The sequence below is a fragment of the Gossypium raimondii genome, chromosome 3, assembly GCF_025698545.1.
Source record: "Gossypium raimondii isolate GPD5lz chromosome 3, ASM2569854v1, whole genome shotgun sequence".
Classification (NCBI taxonomy): domain Eukaryota; kingdom Viridiplantae; phylum Streptophyta; class Magnoliopsida; order Malvales; family Malvaceae; genus Gossypium; species Gossypium raimondii.
The window spans coordinates 35,612,424-35,636,171 of record NC_068567.1 but is presented as its reverse complement, the minus strand read 5'-3'; the positions used below and the strand labels follow the sequence as shown (position 1 = coordinate 35,636,171).

At 34.2% G+C, this 23,748-nt stretch overlaps 1 protein-coding gene across 1 annotated transcript; it reads left to right on the top strand.

Moving 5' to 3' along the window:
• Positions 1-6,384: 6,384 nt before the first annotated feature.
• Positions 6,385-9,012, top strand: LOC105794162 (protein NRT1/ PTR FAMILY 3.1). Its single transcript, XM_012623189.2, has 4 exons — positions 6,385-6,725; positions 6,812-7,029; positions 7,326-7,885; positions 7,999-9,012. Exons 1-4 carry the CDS (start codon positions 6,584-6,586, stop codon positions 8,858-8,860), a joined length of 1,782 nt encoding a protein of 593 aa, XP_012478643.1. The 5' UTR covers positions 6,385-6,583; the 3' UTR covers positions 8,861-9,012.
• Positions 9,013-23,748: the final 14,736 nt, after the last annotated feature.

Here is a 23,748-nt window from a genome sequence, read left to right as displayed (position 1 = left end):
TTTTGATTTGATGAATTGAACTAATTAAATTAAAAGTTAATATAAATGGTTCGGTTCAAAAGTCAAGTGGTTATTAAAAACGAGGTAATAAGACCTCATTTTTGTATTTTAAAGTTGTAATCTTTATTAAATATTTACAAAGTTGTATTATAGGTGAATTGAAGTTGGGTTCAGAATTTTGAAGATTGATTGCTTAATTAAGGTAAAAGGATTAAATTTAAAAGAGGTAAAAGTTAATTGCTATAGATTTAAAATAGTAAAGGGACCAATATGGTAACTAAACCATGGTTAAAAAGTCCAAGCGATGGTGGATATGATTAATCCACTAGCTTTTTGGCTATTTTCTTTTTAGTCCTAATTAGTTTAGGATTAAATTGTAACTAAGTTTATTTAGTTGGAATTTAATTTAATTGAAAGACCAATTGTGCAATTAAACCTTCCTTAGATGGTAATTACACCATATCTTCAATTGATGGACAAATATGAACATTTTTTAATCTATTTTTATAGGTATATTGTAAAGGTTAAATTTGTAAATTAAGAAAATAAAAGGTTAAAATTAAATTAATGTTAAATTAAAGTTATCATCTTCTTATTTCTTTCTTTCAAAACCTGTATAGCCATGGGATAAGAAGGAAGAAACCTTCGGCCAACTAGGGGTCTTTGATTTAGGACGTAAACCTCGCCCGTTTTTAGTAATTTTTATGTTTTTAAGCTCTTATTAGCTTAATCTAGCTAACCTGGGGATTAATTTGTAAAACTGTCAAATGTTATGGATTGTGCCATTGATGAATTTGAGATGTTCTTGAAATTTTATGGTAGAATATTAAGCTTGGTTGCTAGATAGGACTATTTTGTAAAGTAATTTTTGGTAATTTTAATGTTTAAGGACTAAAATGTGAAATTAGTAAAATTACAAGGACTTTATGTGAAATAGCAGGATGTATGGGCTGTAATAGGGTCTCAAAAAATTAGGCTAAACTTGAAATTGAATAAAAATGGTTAAATTGCATGTTTTGGGCTTAGGGACTAAATTGTATAAAAGTAAAATGTTGGGGGAAATTTTGTAAAACTGTAAAAAAACTTAATTGCATAAAATCGAGGAAAAAGGAAAATTAGCAAGTAACCCCTGTACTTGGTCGTTGTTGCAATTTAGTCTAGTAAGTTTGTTCGGTTTGTAATTTAATATCTATATGAATTGTATGATGATATAATATGAAATAATGGATATTAATTATTCTATTGACGATATAAAGTTGTTCAGAAAATGTTATTGAATTTTGGTACTTGGGTCGGATGAACGCTAGATAGAGTACAACTGAATGATAGCGTGTTATGCGGGGTTGGAGTGGAGATTGATGTGGCGTGCTTTACATATATTTTTTCCCAGGTATCCCGAGGTTCAACATTTGTTGCGAACCCTCGTGTTATACTATCATGTTTTGGTGTGTTACGGGGGCGGATGTATAACCTACGGGTTAGGTGCCGAGGTGTGTTATCGATTGGATTAACTCTTATGAACGTTTGGCGTATTATTGGTTGCTTTAGCTCTTATGAGCATTTGACGTGTTTCGATTGGACTACTTATTTAACTTGTCAAAGAGTTAAGACTGAACATCAAGTTCCTTCAAGTAAATTGTATCCTTTGGAAATCCCAGAATGTAAATGGGATATGATTACCATTGATTTTGTTTCAGGGTTTCCCCTTAGTGCACCCAAGAAGAATTATGCAAGGGTTGTAGTAGATCGACTTACCAAGACAACTCATTTTCTTCCTGTGAATACTACATATTCTTCAAGCAAATTAGCTGAACTTTATATTATTAAAATAGTACGCTTACACGAAATACTATTTTCTATTGTGTCTGATAGAGACCTAAGGTTTACTTCAAGATTCTGGAACCAGTTACAGAAATTATTGGGAACTAAGCTACAATTTAGCACTGCATTTCACCCTCAGATTGATGGCCAATCAGTAAGGGTTATTCAGTTTTTAGAAGATAAGTTAAAAAGTTGTGTAATTGACTTTGGGATAAACTGGGAAAGGTATGTTCCTTTGGTCGAGTTCACCTACAATAATAGTTAACACGTCAGCTTGAAGATGTCTCTATTCGAAGCATTATATGGTAGAAGGTGTAAAACATATACTTGTTGGATGAAGCTTAGTGAAAGAAAGATAATGGGTCCAGGTCTAGTATGCGAAACTGAATAAAAAGTTGCTATCATTCGTAGTCAATTAAAAGCTACACAGGATCAAAAAAAAAAACATATGTAGGTTTGAAAAGGAAAGAAATCTCCTTTGAGGTTGGACATAAAGTGTTTTTAAAAGTCTTCCCTTGGAAAATGATCACCAGGTTTGGCCAAAAAGAAAAATTGAGTCTAAGATTTGTGGGGCCTTATGAAGTTTTAGAGAGAGTTGGACAAGTGGCGTACAGGTTGGCCTTACCTCTTGAGTTATCAAAGATCCACAATGTGTTTCATGTATCAATGTTGAGAAGGTATAAATCCAATCTTGATCATGTTGTACGAATTGAGGAACTAGAGGTTGAACTAAACCTGTCATGTGAAAAAGAACCTATTTGTATTCTTTCCAGGGAAGTAAAGTAGCTGGGAAATAAAAGAATTCCCTTGGTTAAAGTGTTATGGAGGAATCATAGTACTGAAGAAGCTACTTGGGAAAGAGAAAGCCTAATGAAAGATCAGTATCCTCAGTTATTTTCAGGTATGAATTTCAGGGACGAATTTCCTAAGTTAGGGATAATTGTGACTTCCAACCTGACAAAGTCCTAGTATCCAGTTATTGTTGTTGATGTATGGTATTTAGAGTAAATTCTTTGTGGGTAAGGTGTTATATTTGGCTAAGTACATAAATTCCATGAATGCGCATTTGGGCGAAGTTTGAGTTTGTCGAGCTTGCTGGTTTGGTGGGCTTTTTTGTGGAGTATGCGCCACCCCAACTGTTAGAGGATTATGTTAAGTCATTAGTTTGAAAGAACTATTCATTATTTTATTATTATATTATTATTTTTGTTGAGCAATTTAGTTAGACAAATGAAAATTGGTTAGAAGAGAACTAAGTTACTTTAGTTGATAAGACTCACATTTATGATGAGAGAGAAAGTGATTAATCACAGGAATCGAGGGGGTTTAGTGGGATAATCTTACTTATCCACTAAACCTACCTTCCATGTTTATCTGTATAAAGTTAGTATTGGCTTATTGAGCAAGTTTTACGTTTTCTATTGCATTCATAATTTCTTTCAAATTTTCTCTGCACCTTTTCTCTCTGAAAACCTGAGACCTGAGGCTTGCTTGAAGATTTGGGTTTGTTGTACTCAGCCAACTCCTTCATTGTTTTAGCACCTGGTAAACATCGATGAACTTTAGGTTATATTCATGGTTATTTATGTGACCTTGGAGTTGCATGCTTTAGGGTCAGTTTAGAGTGTAAGGAAGAAAACTTCCCGATTTTGAGTTTTTTGCTAATGTTTTCTACAAGCTTGTTTATTTTTTTGGTATAGTGATCTGATAAGTTTAACTATCTATATAATGGCTCAAGACACTCTTGATGACTCTTGAGATAAGGGCAAAAGCCATGTTGTTTAAACTTGCTGCATTTTCTAGTGAGTTCCTTCTTACTTCCATGTGCGTGTGTAATGCATTTGTTTATATTTTTGTTCATGGTAAGTATCCACATTCTATAAAGATGATATGTTTGCACATGAGTGATGGATGTTCATTGTTATTACTTTGAGTTGGTTTGTTTGTGTAAATGGAGTAAGTACCCCTTCTTCGTGTCTAAGTCATTACCCTTTTCTTTTCCATTGAGCAATATGGATTGAATAAGGTAAATGAATTCATGGCATTACATTCAATGAAATAATACGATACACAATAAATATGGACTATTGGCGGCTCAACATCACAATCAAGATCCAATCTAAAGTTCTTAATCCAAGAGATTGCATTAAGGAATTTCGATCCAAATAAATTACCGATATTTGAATTCCCTAGCAGCTTAATATTCATTAACGGGGTAGATATTCATCAAATAGTCAACATATCCCAAATATAAGAGTTAATAAATTGCCAACACCTAAATACGAAAATTACCTCCCCACAAATTTGGTGAGTAGGAAGTGGGCACTCCCCGATGCCAAATTTCTAATTTTTTATTTTTAACACTTTATACTACATTTAACTTAATCATCCGTTTAATGTGTTCATTTATCGTGCAAGAATGGTACTTATAGGCACTCATGTATGGTTGAATACTGATTTTTCTTTTCTTTTCTTTCCTTAATTATCATTAGTCCAATTTTCCTTAATTACCATTAGTTAGTTTGAGTCCAATTTTCGTTAATAATCATTATTCCAATTTCTCCATAATTGTTTTTAACAATATTAAAGTGAACATAAACATCAAAATTTTTGCTTTGCTTGCCATTATTGCCGTGTATAACATTATTATGAAACATTTATATATTTGACTACAATAAAATGAATCAAGAAATTTTAAGAAATATGATAATAAATATGAATTTTATAAAGTAATTTAAATGGTAAATTGATAACTATTGAATTTTTACTTTGTTTTGCTTATCATTATAAGTAAATAATTAAAACATTGGCTTAATATAACATTTGGTACTTAAACTTAACATTTTTTTAATTTGGTACTTAAATTTTTTTTTGCACAATTTGGTATTTGAACTTGAATTTTTCCTAATTTGGTACCTAAACTTTTTGGGGCCAATTTGGTATAAACTTAGCATTTTTTTCTAATTTGGTACTTAAGCTTTTTTAGGTTCAATTTAATACCTAAATTTATTAAATGTAATATGAATTACATAAAATACTAACGGTGTTAATTTTTTTATGCTACAAAAATATTGTCAATATTAGAAGAAATTCATGTTAAAAAATAGGTATTGGGCTATGCTCAATGAATTAATATTTAATAAGAAAAATAATTTTAAAATCCCAAATTAAAAGAAATACATTATTTTCAATTAGTAAAATAATTAATTAAGTAAATAAAACTAAAAGTAATTGAATATATAAAATACAAAAATATCATATCATCTGTAATATGTCGGTCATACATTGATTATTTTTGCTACTTCATAAAAAATAATATTGTTAGTATGTTGGAGTAATTTGTAAAACGCTTACAAGTACCAAATGGAAAAAAGTACCAAATTAGGAAAAGAGTCAAGTTTAAGTACCAAACTGAACTCTCAAAAAGTAAAAAGTATCAAGTTTAGATACTAAATTAGACAACAAAATTTTAAATGTCAAATTAAAAAAATTATCAAGTTCAAATATCAAATATTATATTAAGCTTAAAACATTCCTCTATTTACTTATTATTGAATTTTTGCTTTGCTTACCACATATATTGTAGTCTATGCATATATACGTTGATTATGGTTTGAAAATTTTCTATATATATTTTCATATTTACATTTATAATTAACTCATCTCATATAATTTACTTACTATAAAACTTACAACTAAAATTCTCAAAAGATTAAAACCTCAATTTTCACCGACATAACCAAAACCTGCTAAAGCAATGTCATCTTTCCGCCCTTATTTTATTTTCACAATTCCGACACAGAACAGAAGTAGATGAGAAAATTTATGGTTTTCAGATTTTTGGACTCTCCCTGCAATTATAAATTTATTTATCTATATATTACCCCATACGTTGAGCTAGCATTTCACCAGTTAAAACCTTTTACATAAATTGATTTGAACTTAACAAGGATATCTAATTATCAATAAGGCAACCAACGTGGAACTGTTGTGAGACTCTAATTGAATGACTGTAATATTAAAATTCAAAAATTATCTCACTACCTAAGGTGAAGGTAGAAAAATTTTTTAGGGTATCAAAATTAAATTTTAATGTTTATGCTAAAAAATGTAATTTTATTATTTGAATAATTTATATTTTTTAATTTTAAAAAAATTAAATTAAATTAAATTTTTATCACTTTTCAATTGGGCCAAAATATAATTTCACTTTTCACATCGCGTTGACGTGGACGCGATTTCGGGGAAAATAGCCTATTCTGGTAAATAATAAAATACTAGGCCCATTTCGGTAAATTTTAAAAAAATAAATTTTTTTTTTTTAATTTGCCCTCCCTACCACTCTCCTTGTTTTTATGGATTTATAAAATAAAATAAAATAAATTACATATACGTTTCGATAATTAATAGACCCCCTAAATCGACTGTCATTTGCTCATTTCTCGAACATGACATCAAGTGTGCAGTTTCGTGAGTGAGTCATTCTCCCATCCCAATAATGCAAAGTGAACACAAGAGAACAACGACAAAAAATGTATACTATATAAGCTTTAGTCCAAGGAAGGCAAGGTTAGTCTCGAAGAAAGAGTCTTGTTTCTGTTGTTGTTGCTTTGTTTGACCTTTGCAAGTTAAGTTTCTGTTTTCTTTTCTTCATCCTTCTGACCAAAGTTCACGCTCAAGGGCCAATCGCATTTATGGTATCAAATTTCGCATTGGAGAAGTAGGGCAGCCTTCAAAACATTGAGCTTGCTAGCTGAATTTTATGGAAAACCACAGCATGGCGACTGCAACTCCGGAAAACAAAGATAGCTTTGCTACTTCCGGAAATGCCGATGATAAGCAGAGCAAGGCATTTGTCAATGATAACGAAAAGGGTGGAATTAAGACGATGCCCTTCATCTTACGTAAGCTTTTTGACAACTGTTGGAATCCTAGATTATTTATTTATTTATTTCTGGTATGGCTTATTACTTCATCGTGTATGTTCCAGTAAACGAGATATGCGAGAAATTGGCAATGGTGGGCTTCAGTAAAAACATGGTTAACTACTTGACACAGCAGCTTCATATGCCCTTAACAAAAGCAGCCAACACCGTGACCAACTTCAATGGTACCTCGAGCTTGACGCCATTGCTTGGGGCTTTCATTGCTGATTCCTATGCTGGGAAATTTTGGACCATCACTGTCTCAACGGCCATATACCTAGCAGTAAGAATGGTTGCCTTTTTCCATAGAGATTTTCCGTTCTGAATACTGAGGGTTTTCGATTTACCTACCTGTGTGTGTAGTTGGAGGACAAGAAGCATCAATTTTACAGTTTACTTATATAGTCGGAACATTCCAAGAAATGATTCAATCTCTCTTTTTAGTAAAAAAGCAAGTGTCTAATATTGACTAAATTAATTAGACTGATTTTCCATAAAAGAAAAATTAATTAGATTGACGGTCTCTTGTCTGTTAAAAAAACTACAATCTGATCTCATCTGATCTGATGATGTGAACAGGGAATGATAGTCCTAACACTCTCAGCAGCACTGCCACAGCTACGGCCACCGCCATGTGCAGGTGACCAAGTTTGCCAAGAAGCCAATGGGAGTCAAATGGCTGTTCTCTACCTGTCTCTTCTATTCGCAGCCTTAGGATCAGGCGGGATCCGGCCATGCGTGGCGGCGTTTGGGGCAGAGCAATTCGTTGAGGAGGATTCTACGCAGCCTAAGAAAACGTGGGTTTTCTTTAATTGGTATTACTTTGCATTGGGAGTCTCAATATTACTGGCATCAACTGTGCTTGTGTATATTCAAGACAATGTAGGATGGACCTGGGGCCTTGGAATTCCTACCTTAGCCATGGCTTTGTCCATAATTGTATTCCTCATTGGTTACCCTCTTTACCGAAATCTGGATCCTGCCGGCAGTCCCCATACTCGTGTCTTACAGGTCTCTGTTGCCGCTTTTAGGAAGAGAAAGATTCCCTCGATTTCTGATCCTAAGTTTTTGTATGTCAACGAGGAGCTCGATGCATCCATTTCCACAGACGGTCTGCTTCACCATACAAAGCAACTCAAGTAAGTTGCCACTTGCCTGCCCTGATTTCATATCATATGATTTAAATTTATTCAGTTTCTATTGAAAATCTAAACTCGTACTTCTATTCTAACTGACTAATCCACCTGTGTAGATTTCTGGATAAGGCTGCCATTGTCACTGAAGAAGATAGTCTCAAGTCATCAGAAAAACCCAATTTCTGGAGACTGAACACTGTCCATAGAGTTGAAGAATTAAAATCTATATTGAGGATGCTACCAATTTGGGCAGCTGGTATTCTATTTGCCACATCCAATGCTCAACAGAACACATTTTCATTGCAACAAGCCAACACAATGGAAAGACACCTGACCAAGTCTTTTGTAATTCCCTCTGCTTCTATGTCTGTCTTCGGCATGTTATCAATGCTCATCACTATAGTCTTATATGATCGCCTATTGGTTCGTGTTGCACGGAGGATCACAGGCCTTGAACGGGGCATAAACTTCTTGCAGCGGATGGCCATTGGCTTTTTCATCGCAATAATAGCAACTATGGTCGCTGGATTCGTTGAAGTGAAGAGAAAGCATGCAGCCTCGGCTAGTGGCCTAATTGACAGCCCCGAATCTACAATTCCCATCTCAGTATTTTGGCTTGTCCCGCAGTATAGCCTTCATGGCATTGCCGAGGCGTTCATGGTAATTGGCCACCTCGAATTTTTCTATAACCAAGCTCCCGAGAGCATGAGGAGCACCGCCACTGCTTTGTTCTGGACATCCATATCCGCTGGGGACTACACAAGCACACTTTTGGTTACGCTAGTCCACAAGTATTCCGACTGGCTTCCTAATAGAAACTTGAATAAGGGGAAGTTGGAGTATTTCTATTGGTTGCTCACACTTTTGCAAGCTCTAAACATTGTATACTACTTAATATGTGCAAAATTTTATACTTTCAAGCCTCTCAGCCACAAAACAGAACATGTTGAGGGGGTTGAACTCACTACCCAGGTTTAACTGCGTCTTTCCCTTAGCATGAGAAAGGAACAGTCTTATATATATGTATTATATAAAACTTAATTAGCTTGTACAAGAAACTTGAATTAGATTTTCAATAAGCAGGTATATGCAGGCAACGGTGACCTTGAGCCTTGTTTGTTTGTTTGTCAGTCTTTTTGTGCTTCTCCTCGTTCATGCTTCATGCGTTTGATGGGTGTAGATGTCTGCATGTAGATTGTATTTTGCCCTTCTATTAAAAATTAATAAATTAATTATTGTATGTTAGAAAAAAAAGTGTAAATTAATCATTTGATTAAAAGTTTCATCCATGTGTTGTTAAGTGATTAGTTGACATATTCTCTTTTTCACCCATCCTACTTTATTATCGATTTATAATCTTGAAAACTAGTATCACCTCTATGTATGTTGGATATATCCATCTCCGCTCTGTCCGTCCCATCCCATCCCGCTTCGTTTCAATTTCATTTTTGCTACTATCTTTAAAATTTTTAATCATTTTAAAGTCAAGTAAAATATTTAAATATAATTCTTCAAAAAGCTTATTTAAACGTAAAACATAGGTATTTTTATAGCACATTACTACATTTTTACCCTTTTAATAATTATATATATACAAAAATAATACGATAATTTCATATAATGGAATAGAGTGAGGCAAGATAAGTAATTATTATAACTGCTTTATACCCACTATCCAAAACAAAAATCCACCCCAGCCCCGCTCCACATTCACTTTCCAAAAGAAAAAAAATTCACTCCATTTGTAGCAGATTGGCTTAAAATCCATTTGACGATTCGGGTTTTGCCATCTTTAAGATAAAGTAAAAATACTATAGTGGCCCACGTACTAAGAGTTAGATTACATTTTGTCCATTTACTCAAAAAAGAGCAAATTGGTTCTTACATGTTAGATCAAAATGCAGACTAGTCATTTTGTTAAAAGTTCAACTAATCTCTACTTTTAAGTGATGAAAAGACTAACAGAGCAACTAAAGAGTGACATGTGGTGTGCCATGTGTACCTCATATTGATGTGATACATTTTACTACATCAATAAATATTTAAATATTAAAAAATCTCAAAAATAAATAAAAATTTAATAACTATTTTAAAAGAATAGAAAATTATTTAAAGTTTATTAAAATTTATAAGAAATTATAAATTGTTTTGAACTATTTAATGATTATTTAAAAGAATGTCCAAAATGAACTTAAACAAATGGTTGTCTAGGTCCAAATGAGCATAAACAACCTTTTATTTGAGTTCATTCTCGAGTTGTTTCCTAAATAATTATTAAATAATTATACATAATTATACATATTTGTGTATGTATATATTTGAATTCTTTAAACCCTTGTATATATATAATTTTAAAATTTTAATCATTTTTATAATTTCTTATCATTCTTAATAAATTTTAAATAAGTTTTTTTATAATTCTCTATGTTTTTATAATTTTTTTGAAAACAATGTCTACGATGAAATGAACCATGAAAATCATATGTTTAGGCTCATTTTGGATGTGGTTATAAAAATAATTATAAAAAATTATTTATTTTAGGATTTTTTTAATTTTTTAAAAATATTATCACATCAACATGATGTACATATGACACGCTATGTGTAAATGGTTGGTTCTTTTGTCAGCAACAAAAGCATTTAAGAGTAGAAATAAATGAAATTTTTAATAAAATGATCAGTTTAGTTGATGCGTTGTGAAACTAACTAAAAATTTGTCTAAGGCAAGTGCACTTACCAATTAATAGTATAGCTACGATAAGCAAAGATATCGTTTCTACGAAGACTAAACTAAAAGTACTAGTAATTATCGTCTTTCTATTATTTAACCGAATAATTCGAGTGATTGAATAAGAACTAAAATTAACTAAATTAATTAACTAACGAACATGACAAAGAACATATCATGAAAATAATCGATTAACAACCAAGAAGCGAAACAACATTCAGGAAAAAAAATCACCTAGATTTCATTTGTCACTATCAATCTAAATTACGTAATTTCTTTACTTAGTATCTTAATCCGTAGAAATCCTTAAATTATGCTAATATCTCTTTCGAGCATAAGAGCAACTAACTCTAGGTTGATTAATTGAAATTTCTTTCTAACTAAAACCCTTATTATCGCATTAACTCATGTCATAGATTCCCATATTAGATTTGATTCTAATTCGATAGATTTATGCCATCCTATTTCTAGGATTGCATGCAACTCTACTCAACTATGCAAAATCTACTCTTAAACAGAGTCTATTCTGTTGGTATGCCGGCACCCCTACGGCGCAGCGAAAAAATAAAACATCCGGCGATCCTAACCATGGATCCATGTGTGAGGAACGAATCGGGGTGAAATAAAGGTTTCGAAATTACCGAATCTTTATTCTGAGTAGACAGTGATGTCTCGGCAATGAGTAATCTGATCTACTATCGAACCAAGCCGCAATCTATCATGACTCCGGCCTCTATGTAATCCACCCAGTTGACAATGAATGGAAGGAATCCCCAAAACTATTTTGGAAAAGACTTTGCTTTGACGGCTGCTAGACCCCTCAAGCAAAGAAAAAATAGGATTTTATATCTCTTTTTAGGGTTTCTAGAAATTAAATAAATATAACAATGTTTTTAAACCGAAAATTATAATTACATTAATTATAATAATGATTTCGATAAACTATATATTTATTTGAATTTATATACAAACCAAATTCATGTTCTCATTATGCGTACAACAACCTTGTACATATAATGTATTCGATATTTGATTACCCAATTAAATTAATTCTATAATTAATTTAATTCAAGTGACAACCAAACACAAAACCAACTATGTTTTATTCCATTCATTTCAACTATAGGGTGTGACTTTGTAGGTTCTTGTAACGTTAGCAGTAATACTAGAATGATTCCAATGTTACAAACAATGAGTGGCACCTAGCAATGCATCATTGCTACCTACGTCACAAGAAATCATGATTTGACATTGTACAGCCCAACTTGCCCGGGCTCGCACCAAATAAAAACAGGGCCCAAAAACCCAAAAACCCAAACCTTAAACCAAACCCAATACCCTAAAATAGACCTGACCCAAAATAATAAAATTACAGCCCAAAAAGAAAAAAAACTAAAGGCCCAACAAGCCCAAAACTAAAACATTTTCAAAAAAACCCTAGCCTCTATTGCACCTGACCCTAGCGCTACACCTACCCTCTGCCGCTCATCAACTCCTCTGCCACCGCCACCTGCTCGCATCGCACGTCTCCGTCAATACCTGCAAACACGAAAAGCAAACAGAGACAGAAAATAGAAGAAAACAATAAACAATTCTTCTTTATGTTTCTCTTTGGGCTCTATAAAAGCCAAGCAGAGATTTGTGGGGGGGGATTTTCTAAGATTTTTTCTTCTTCTCTTTTGGCAAAGGCCAAACAATGTAAAAGGGGAATTCTCTTTTTCTTTCTTTTGTAACATTTCACAAAAACAAGCAATATAAAAATCAAAGGTGATTGTCGTTTTGCATTTTTTCTTTTCTTTTCTATCTCCTTTTTATTGTTGTTTACTTTTATTTTTATTTTTTTTAAAAACACAGTTTACATTTGCAAAAAAAAAAAAAGAAAAAATATAAAGAGAAAGAAAAAAAATACCTTTTCTGATTTTTCCCCGGCGCGGTGGCGCTACGGCGGTGGCCCATGGCCGGACCTTAGGCCGGAGTTTGTACTGAAAGAGGGGAGGGGGAGAGAACTTTAAGTTTGTTTTTCTGAAATAACAAGGCAAATGAATTTTTTTTCTAGAAAATTGGCTTAAATAGGCTACCAAAACGACGTCGTTTTGGGTAGCCTTCTCAGGCACCAAAACGGCGCCGTTTTACCTTGGATCAGACCGACCCGACCCAAACCGCCTACGATCCGCGTGTTTCTGGATAAAAGAGGTTATTTGCGCCCCTGGTCCTTACACTTTTGAGGCTGTTTACGATTGGATCCTATTTTGTTTTTATTTTTCAATTTTGCCACAAAATTCTATTTTTTCTCGATTTCGTCCTCAATGAAGCTGTGCGTTTTAGAGGAGAAGGGAAATTTTCCCTTCCAGCCCCTCTATGTTATTCGCGCATTCAAATCAATCCCTCCTTTTTTATTTATTTCGAATCCGCCCCAAATTTCTGCCTTATAATTCGATTTAGCCCTTTAAGCTTGCTATTTTATTTTTAATTAATTAATAATATTATTATATTATTATTGATATTACAATCAAATATTTGTACATTATATATTTATATTCTATATGTTGTATCCTATATACGTATTAATGTATTTTGTTATTACATACATATTTTAAAACATATACATATATATATATATATAAATATCTATATTTTATGATCTATGTATATATGCATGCATTTTATTATCTGAATATACATACATATTTTAGGATATATATATATATATAAGCATACATTTATCCCTTTATTATTATTTATGTACATATTTATGTATTTATATACTTCCTAATATATATATTATATTTTATACTTTATATTATGTATGTCCTATATATACGTTTTAATTTTCATATATACATACTTACATAATTTTTCATGTATAATAATTTCAAAATGTATACATGCATATATTTTCCATATTTTCATAATTTTATACATATATGTACGTATTTATATATCTTTTGTATTTTTATGATTGTGTTAATTTTGTTCATTTTTCATTTGTCTATTATTGTTTATTTTCTTACTTTAGTTTCATATTATTTGTTATTTTGCACGTATGATTATTTTTTATTGTTTATTGTTTATTTGTTTCATTTTATTTACATTGCATCATTATTGTTATTTTACACCTACTTTTACTCGGATTTATCAAAATGGAAAATTTAAAATGTAAGTAATACTCGTATTTGGGATCTTCGAGAGAATTGAGCCCTAACGTATTGGGTTCCGATTTTCTTCGTTGAACCTAAATAATCGAGATTACTCTTTTAAAAAAATGATAAAAAGCTCGTTATCAAGAATTCAATACGTTGTATCCTAACGCATTGGATGTGACACGTTGTTTTCTCGAGACGAGGATTTTTCGAAATAAATGCAATATTCAATGTTTAATATTTTGAGAAATTGTGCCCTAACGTATTGGGTTGCGATTTCTTCATTTGATTTAAACAATTGAATATTCTTTTAAACTTTATTACACGAATTTTTTTCAAACTCAAGTTTTAAATAATATCGAGAATTAAAAAAGGATCGTGTCCTAACTTACTGGTCGTGATCCCTTTTTAAATCCAAGATAATTAAATATATTTTAAATATGCATTTTTTATTCGCATATCGGGAATTCGAGACATTGTGTCCCAACTTACTTGATATGATTTTCTTTATCGAATAACGTGAAATATCCCCTTTTTCTTGAAAATTTTCAACGTTTTAATAAAATGATCGTATTTTTAAAATTCTCCAAAGTTCTCAATTTTCGACATTAAGACATTAAGTAATCAACTAGGTACCAATTTTGGGCGTATCGAGGGTGCTAATCCTTCCTCGTATGTGAATCGACTCCGAACCCGCTTTTTTTCAATTTCGTGGACCAAACTTGTTGTTTTAATAAAATCAAACCGCTTATTAAAAACAACCACTTTTCGAGGTGATCCAATCACACCTCATAAAAAAGGATTGATGGCGACTCCCGTTTCATTTTTCAAAACCCAAGTCGACCCCGTTTTCATAAAAAAAATGGTGTCAACAGCTTGGTGACTCCGCTGGGGATCCAAAATAAGAGAGTCAAGCCATGTGTGGATTAATTTTTGTCTTTTGTCGAAAGTTGAAAATTTGATTTAAATATACGATCCTCTCATTACATTTTGTTTGTTTTGAGTTATAGTTTTCATCATGTTTTGTATTTTAAATTTTTATATCTCTGCACATTGCATTGCATAACCGTTGGTCACACCTTTTTAAGTGGGAGTGAGAAGCTAGTCCTTCGTGAGGTTTTCACCTCCGTGCAGGATAGTGGATCGCTTTCGGGATACATTCGTACCTATGTCTTCGTGAGATTTTCATCTCCGTGCAACCATAGGGAAATGTATTCCCCTGAATCGAACTCGGTCTATATGAGCCTATAATGGGTGAAGATCGAGGAATCTGCTGTTCGGGTACCCTTACTTTAGAGCCACACCTCATGTAGTGAACCTTAGGAGCCCACCCTAGATAGAACCACTTTGAACCCCTAGTATGTACCCGAATAGGTATTCTATTTATTCCTGCTTGCTTCTGTTTTGTACTAACTTGTTTTCTTTTATTTTGGTTATGGTTGCATTGCATTTTCATCATAAAGAGGTGTTGATTCAGGTTTGGTTGTTAAATAGAGAGCTTGTCATAAGGAAATGGGTCTTTTGATAAAGTGGAAAATAATATGGTTGCCCGAATATGTTTCGAGAAAACACAACAAGAGAAAGATGATAGAGGACAACACAACTATTGCTCCGTTGCTTGAGGATTCAAGATGACAAAGATTATTTAAGAACCGCTGAACTTTCTTAAAGAGGAGCCAACGAGCATCACGAGGATAAGCGAGCAACGAGTCATGGCCCAGATCAAGCAAAAGGGAGATGGAAGAGACGTCATTTTTCAGAGTTCGTGAGATTCATCTTAACGCGCGAATGAAGAAAAGGATCGTTGTCTTGGAATATAAGGGCTAGGCCGTATATCCACTTTATGTAAAGAGATTTGTTTTCTAGTAAAGTTGTTTTAATAAGAATTGAACCAAGAATCGACGTCTCTTTTTGCATTCATGCATTTGCATTACATGACATCATATGCATTAACAACCATTAAAAGACCTTAATGAGTAAAAATTATTTCAGCTAATCTGGAAAACCAACATTCTTGCGGTACCCGAATAGAAACTAAAGGAATGGACCAAAGGTTGGAGAGATTAGAGTGAATGTAGATACAGATGCAGGAGCAACTGACCGAATTTCAACAGGAGATAAGAGATCAAATGTTAGAATTACAGAGAACTATGATAAGCCAATTCAACCGATTGCTAGCTGGAGAGTTAGAAAAAAGGAAGGACCTGATAGACCACTCTGAGGTTGATAATGAGGATTTTACTTATTTCTTAGATTGTACTCCGACAAATGTCCAGGTCCAGCCAGATGGGCACCCACAAGGGGCACTCTTTACCATAAGATCTCAACAATATCAGACTGGTACAACAGCACCAGTGAGTGGCTTGACGGGCCCAAGATCCAATTTGAGGAATAATTTTCTTGTTGCACGTGATGATCCAATAGAAATGAAACAGGTGAGGGCAGAGTACCCAGATACTATAGAAGCCCCAAGGAAGAAGGGGAATGGGGGAATAATGCGAACAGATATAACAAGGGCCACTCAAAACCAATCACTGTGGGCCGATCAAAGACAGAAACCAGTAGACATCGGAGTCCTTTAAAGCAAGAATCTGAGGTGAAACCAGGTACCGAGAAGCTCCAGTTCACACAAATTTCGACGTCATATAAGGAACTGTATCAGAGATTATTTGACGCACGTGTTATCTGCCTTTTCTACTTGAAGCCTTTACAACCTCCGTATCCCAAATGGTATGACACAAATGCGCAATGTGACTATCATGCGGGAATTATGGGGCATTCTATAGAAAATTGCGCTGCCTTTAAAAAGCTGGTCGAAAGGTTTATCAATATGGGCATCATCAAATTTGAGGATTCACTCAGTACAGAAAACCCGCTACTCAATCATACAGATAATGAAAGGAATGCGATGAATGAAGAGATGTTGGGAAACGTTCACATCAGTGCCGAATACGAAGAAGCAACCGGAGATGTTCGCATCAGTGATGAATGAAGAGATGTTCGCCCTTATAAACTTAGGAGTGTTCTAAAAAAACCCCTGTAGTATTTAGAGCTTACTCAGAGTAATATTCAAAACACACTTGTTGCTTTCAGCCTAGAGGCAACAAGAAGTCTTTTGTGAAATATGCTCATGTTTGAACGTCATTATGGAATGCATCTTTGCGATATTTTGAACCAATATTCTTACATTTCTTGAATGATTATTTTTATTCTTTTATTCTTTCATCCAAATCATTCTTTCATTAATTCATAATCATATTGTGCATAACTTCATATATTCTTTGTATATTCTTTTGTACCGACAATAGGTCCCTGGATATCAACGGCATGAATGACACTGCTACAGACTTAGAATCTTCTTTTGAGCGAGACATGTGTTTAAAGGGATCTCACGACTTTAAAGATGACATAGATTGTAGCCTATCCCCGGACTTGTTGAGGATGGTAGAACAAGAGGATAAACAGATCCTACCTCTTAAGGAATCATTAGAAATTGTGAGCTTGGTGAAGACTAGAATTGACCTGACCACAGAAACGAAGCAAGACCTTGTTGAGTTACCTCTAGAGTTCAAAGATGTCTTTGTATGATCATACCAGGGTATGCCTCGATTCTTACAATAAAGCCTGCACAACAGCACGATGTCAGAAATTTACAGTGCGAACGATGCAATTCTTTGCCGGGGCAATGCCTCTCTCGTTGAGTCAGCATAGCTTTGCCCATTTGAAGTCGAGTTTCCATCCCTTCAAGATGTTGTTGGATTTTTTCCGGATTAAAGAGGAAGATCCAAAGTTTTCTGTCGTAGTTGCGTCCCAAAAGGGCTCTATGAAAGAAATTTGGTACCAAAGAAGATTTTTCACATACAAGATGAAAGTGGAAGACTTTAGAATAACATTGATTCTGGTCGAAAAACATGACCAGGACTTGTCTGATCTCATGAGTTCAGACTCAAAAAAAATCAAAAAAATCAAAAAATCAAAAAAAAATCAAAAAATCAAAAAAAAATCAAAATCAAAAAAATCAAAGTCAAAAATAGGAGAAAAAGAAAAAAAGAAAAAAGAAAAAAGAAAAAGAAAAAGGAGAGGTCAAGGCGAAAACCCGCAAATGGCGCTTTGACCAAAGGTGGATCTGAGTTGAAAACCCGAAAAAGGGTGACTCAAATTTTGAGCAAAATGGGGCATGGACATCACCATTATCGAAGACTTCTAATGGGCATTACTTCGCTATTGAGATCATTAATTACTTCATCAAATGGATAGAGGCTACTTCATGGATCAAGGTCATCCTATACTGATACAGAATTTCAGAGAGGATGGTATTGGAAAATGCATTGAACTTAAATGATAGCATGATAACTGAGGTCTGAAATCAATTCAGAAGCAGGCACCACGTTTTGTCACCAAATTACCTAGAGGTGAACAAGGACTGGCATGAGAAATTACCATTTGCCCTCATTGTTTATCAAACATCTGTACTGGGGCAACACCTCTCTTTTTGGTTTACAGGATTGAGGTAGTTTTACCTATTAAAATCCCCTCATTGCTTGTTGGAGGGATCCTATCGCGATGTGATCAGTTGGCCCTAGGAAAAGGGTTAGAAGCTATTCATCAGGGTCGGATGTACCATAAAAAAATAATATAGGCCCATAATAAACAGGCTCGTCTCAGAGAATTCCACGAGAGGGCTGGATGTTGAAAAAGATTCTTCCTTAATGAAAGGATTCTAAAGGGAAATGAATGCCAAACCAGGAATGTCTCTATGTTGTAAAGAAGACCATTTTCAGAGGAGCACTGATCCTAAGTGAGATTGCCAATCCTATAAACTCGGATCCAGTTAAGAAACACTTCGTTTAAAGAAGAAGGAAGGACCAAGGTGAGAACCTGCAAAGGGCACTTTGAGTCAAACAAAAAAAACTTGAAAAAATGAATGAAAAAATGAAAAATGAAAAAAATGAAAAAGTAAAAATGGAGAGGCTAAGGGGAAAACCCGCAAAGGGCACCTTAGGCCAAAGGGGATTTGAGTTGAAAACCAGAAGGGCGGCTCAAATATTGATCAGAATGGGGCATGAAGTGATCAGATTGGGGCATGTGGTGATCTTGCTATATCTGAAAGGGTAAGGCGACGTCTTGGGGCATCGACAGAGTCATGTACATCTCCTAAACACATGTCAAACTCAAGAAAGTCTTCAGAAAGTTTGTACAGAGAAGTTCAAGCTGCGATATCTAGGGCACCTAACCTTCATACTATTTATTTATTGAATTTGTTGTTGTTCTTGGAATACTTCATTCTTTTTCAAGATACGTGTTCCAATCAATTCCTCTTTTATTTTTGCTACCCTTGATAATTCATTCATTTCGAGCTATGCTCTCAAATCAATTCTATTTTATCTATCGTTATGTTCTTTTTGCAAGCATGTTGCATTATAATAATGATTAATGGACTAATAATACTTTCACAATGGAAGTTTTGCATATTACTCTAGAAGTTTCTAAATAATATAGGAACCTGAAACAGGACTATTGTTTAGAAAACACCAAGTTAAAGGGCGAAACATCTAAGAATGATGAGTCTAAGTTAAAAACTATCTTTTCAGATTTTGTTGTCCAAACATTGATTGAACAAAATAACAAGATGTTGTTTTGGTGACAAAGCTTCAATGAACAAACAAGCGATGTTCACCAAGCAATAAAAAAAGGTTTTCTCGGAGAAGAAAATTTTGCAATTGTGCATGAGCATTTGGTATGACACTTTGGGAATGGGGTAAAGGACCAAAGAGCTTCACATTCTGTATCCTTAAATTGCGATTGGAGAAGATTGATAAAAGCCATATCTTTCTACCCTTGGGTTACAGTGGGAGATTGATGGTACAAATTTTGCGGCCCAATGGATTAAACTTTGAGGTTCACAGTGGGGAGCAACCTGGCTAAATGTTTCTTCAGAAATGCCAGTCGAGTAAAAAGGCGTTGTAACACGTCAATGATAAGACAATGAGCAATAACAACTCAAACATTAAAAATGGATCATTCTCATGACATTCTGCATTCATTCAAATGTCATTCATACAAATCTAGTTAGGAGCATTTGATTCATTCTGATCATGTCATCCTAATCACTAGGCATAATTAGGTTCATAAAATAGAACATACAGGTCATGTTCCCTAGAGAACAGATCAATGAAGATAGCAGATCTTGTCTTCCTGTGTTTGGCAGCGGAGAAGATCGGAGATAGCAGATCTTATCTTCATGTATTTGGCAGCGGAGGAGATCGAGGATAGCAGATCTTGTCTTCCTGTAATTGGCAGCAGAGGGGATCGAAGATAGCAGATCTTGTCTTCCTATATTTGGCAGCGGAGGGGATCGAAGATAGTAGATCTTATCTTCCTGTATTTGGCAGCGGAGGGGATCGAAGATAGCAGATATTGTCTTCCTGTATTTGGCAGCAGAAGGGATCGAAGATAGCAGATATTGTCTTCCTGTATTTGGCAGCGGAGGGGATCGAAGATAGCATATCTTGTCTTCCTGTATTTGGCAGCGGAGAAGATCGAAGATAGCAGATCTTATCTTCATGTATTTGGCAGCGGAGGAGATCGAGGATAGCAGATCTTGTCTTCCTGTAATTGGCAGCGGAGGGGATCGAAGATAGCAGATCTTGTCTTTTTGTATTTGGCAGCAGAGGGGATTGAAGATAGCAGATCTTGTCTTCCTGTATTTGGCAGCGAAGGAGATCGAAGATAGTAGATCTTGTCTTTCTGTAATTGGCAGCGGAGAGGATCGAAGATAGCAGATCTTGTCTTCCTGTATTTGGCAGCGGAGGAGATCGAAGATAGCAGATCTTGTCTTCTTGTATTTGGCAGCAGAGGAGGTTGAAGATAGCAGATCTTGTCTTCCTGTATTTGGTAGCGGAGGAGATCGAAGATGGTAGATCTTGTCTTCCTGTATTTGGCAGCGGAGGAGATCGAAGATAGCAGATCTTGTCTTCCTGTATTTGGCAGCGGAGGAGATCGAAGATAGCAGACCTTGTCTTCCTATATTTGGCAGCGGAGGAGATCGAAGATAGCAGACCTTGTCTTCCTGTATTTGGCAGCGAAGGAGATCGAATATAGCAGATCTTGTCTTCCTGTATTTAGTAGTGGAGCAGATCGAAGATGGTGAATCTTATCTTCCCAATACAGTGGAGAAGCAGATTTAAGCCATTAGTCCTATCATCCTAAGCAGTAGTGGAGTAGGTTGAAGATTGCAAATTCTGTCACCATAAGCAGTAGTGGAGCAGATCGAAAATGGTGAATCTTATCTTCCCAATATAGTGGAGAAGCGGATTTAAGCCATTAGTCCTATCACCCTAAGAAGTAGTGGGGTAGGTTGAAGATTGTAGATTCTGTCACCCTAAGCAGTAGTGGAGCAGATCGAAGATGGTGAATCTTATCTTCCCAATACAGTGGAGAAGCAGATTTAAGCCATTAGTCCTATCACTCTAAGTAGTAGTGGAGTAGGTCAAAGACTGTAGATTCTGTCCCCCTAATCAGTAGTGGAGCAGATCAACAATAACGAATCTTACTGCGAACCTCACCCCCTGAAGCTACAACAAAATGGATTAAAGCTACAAGTCTCGTATTTTTGAAGTGCAGTAGAGTGGATCGAAACAACAAGACGCAGTGGACTGGAATGAAGCTACTTGAAAAGAAGAAAGGCACCAAGAGGTCAAGACTCGGCGAGACCAGGCAAATTTGGTCTTTCTTAGTCTTTGCTCTGTTATCGTTTCACGACAACGAGTAAAGAGGGGCAGCTGTACAGCCCAATTTGCCCGGGCTCGCACCAAATAAAAACAGGGCCCAAAAACCCAAAAACCCAAACCTTAAACCAAACCCAATACCCTAAAACAGACCTGCCCCAAAATAATAAAATTACAGCCCAAAAAGAAAAAAAACTAAAGGCCCAACAAGCCCAAAACTAAAACATTTTCAAAAAAACCTAGCCTCTATTGCACCTAACCCTAGCGCCGCACCTACCCTCTGCCGCTTATCAACTCCTCTGCCACCGCCACCGCCACCTGCTCGCGTCGTACGTCTCCGTCAATACCTGCAAACACGAAAAGGAAACAGAGACAGAAAATAGAAGAAAACAATAAACAATTCTTCTTTATGTTTCTCTTTGGGCTCTATAAAAGCCAAGCAGAGATTTGTGGGGGGGGATTTTCTAAGATTTTTTCTTCTTCTCTTTCGGCAAAGGCCAAACAATGTAAAAGGGGAATTCTCTTTTTCTTTCTTTTGTAACATTTCACAAAAACAAGCAATATAAAAATCAAAGGTGATTGTCGTTTTGCATTTTTTCTTTTCTTTTCTATCTCCTTTTTATTGTTGTTTACTTTTATTTTTATTTTTTTTTAAAAAACACAGTTTACATTTGCAAAAAAGAAAAAAGAAAAAATATAAAGAGAAAGAAAAAAAATACCTTTTTTGATTTTTCCCCCCACCGTGTACGGTGGCCGGCGCGGTGGCGCTATGGCGGTGGCCCATGGCCGGACCTTAGGCCAGAGTTTGGACTGAAAGAGGGGAGGGGGAGAGAACTTTAAGTTTGTTTTTCTGAAATAACAAGGCAAATGAATTTTTTTCTAGAAAATTGGCTTAAATAGGCTACCAAAACGACGTCGTTTTGGGTAGCCTTCTCAGGCACCAAAACAGCGCTGCTTTTACCTTGGATCAGACCGACCCGACCCGAACCGCCTAGGATCCGTGTGTTTCTGGATAAAAGGGGTTATTTAGCCTGGTCCTTACGCTTTTGAGGTCATTTACGATTGGATCCTATTTTGTTTTTATTTTCAATTTTGCCACAAAATTCCATTTTTCTCGATTTCGTCCTCAATGAAGTGTGTATGTTTTAGAGGAGAAGGAAATTTTCCTTCCAGCCCTTCTATGTTATTCGCATTCAAATCAATCCTCCTTTTTATTTATTTGAATCACCCCAAATTTCTACCTTATAATTCGATTTAGCCTTTTAAGCTTGCTATTTTATTTTTAATTAATTAATAATATTATTATATTATTATTGATATTACAATCAAATATTTGTACATTATATATTTATATTCTATATGTTGTATCCTATATACGTATTAATGTATTTTGTTATTACATACATATTTTAAAACATATACATATATATACATATATACATATCTATATTTTATGATCTATGTATATATGCATGCATTTTATTATCTGAATATACATACATATTTTAGGATATATATATATATATAAGCATACATTTATCCCTTTATTATTATTTATGTACATATTTATGTATTTATATACTTCCCTAATATATATATTATATTTTATACTTTATATTATGTATGTCCTATATATACGTTTTAATTTTCATATATACATACTTACATAATTTTTCATGTATAATAATTTCAAAATGTATACATGCATATATTTTCCATATTTTCATAATTTTATACATATATGTACGTATTTATATATCTTTTGTATTTTTATGATTGTGTTAATTTTGTTCATTTTTCATATGTCTATTATTGTTTATTTTCTTACTTTAGTTTCATATTATTTGTTATTTTGCACGTATGATTATTTTTTATTGTTTATTGTTTATTTGTTTCATTTTATTTACATTGCATCATTATTGTTATTTTACACCTACTTTTACTCGGATTTATCAAAAATGGAAAATTTTAAAATGTAAGTAATACTCGGTATTTGGGATCTTCGAGAGAATTGAGCCCTAACGTATTGGGTTCCGATTTTCTTCGTTGAACCTAAATAATCGAGATTACTCTTTTAAAAAATGATAAAAAGCTCGTTATCAAGAATTCAATACGTTGTATCCTAACGCATTGGATGTGACACGTTGTTTTCTCGAGACGAGGATTTTTTGAAATAAATGCAATATTCAATGTTTAATATTTTGAGAAATTGTGCTCTAACGTATTGGGTTGCGATTTCTTCATTTGATTTAAACAATTGAATATTCTTTT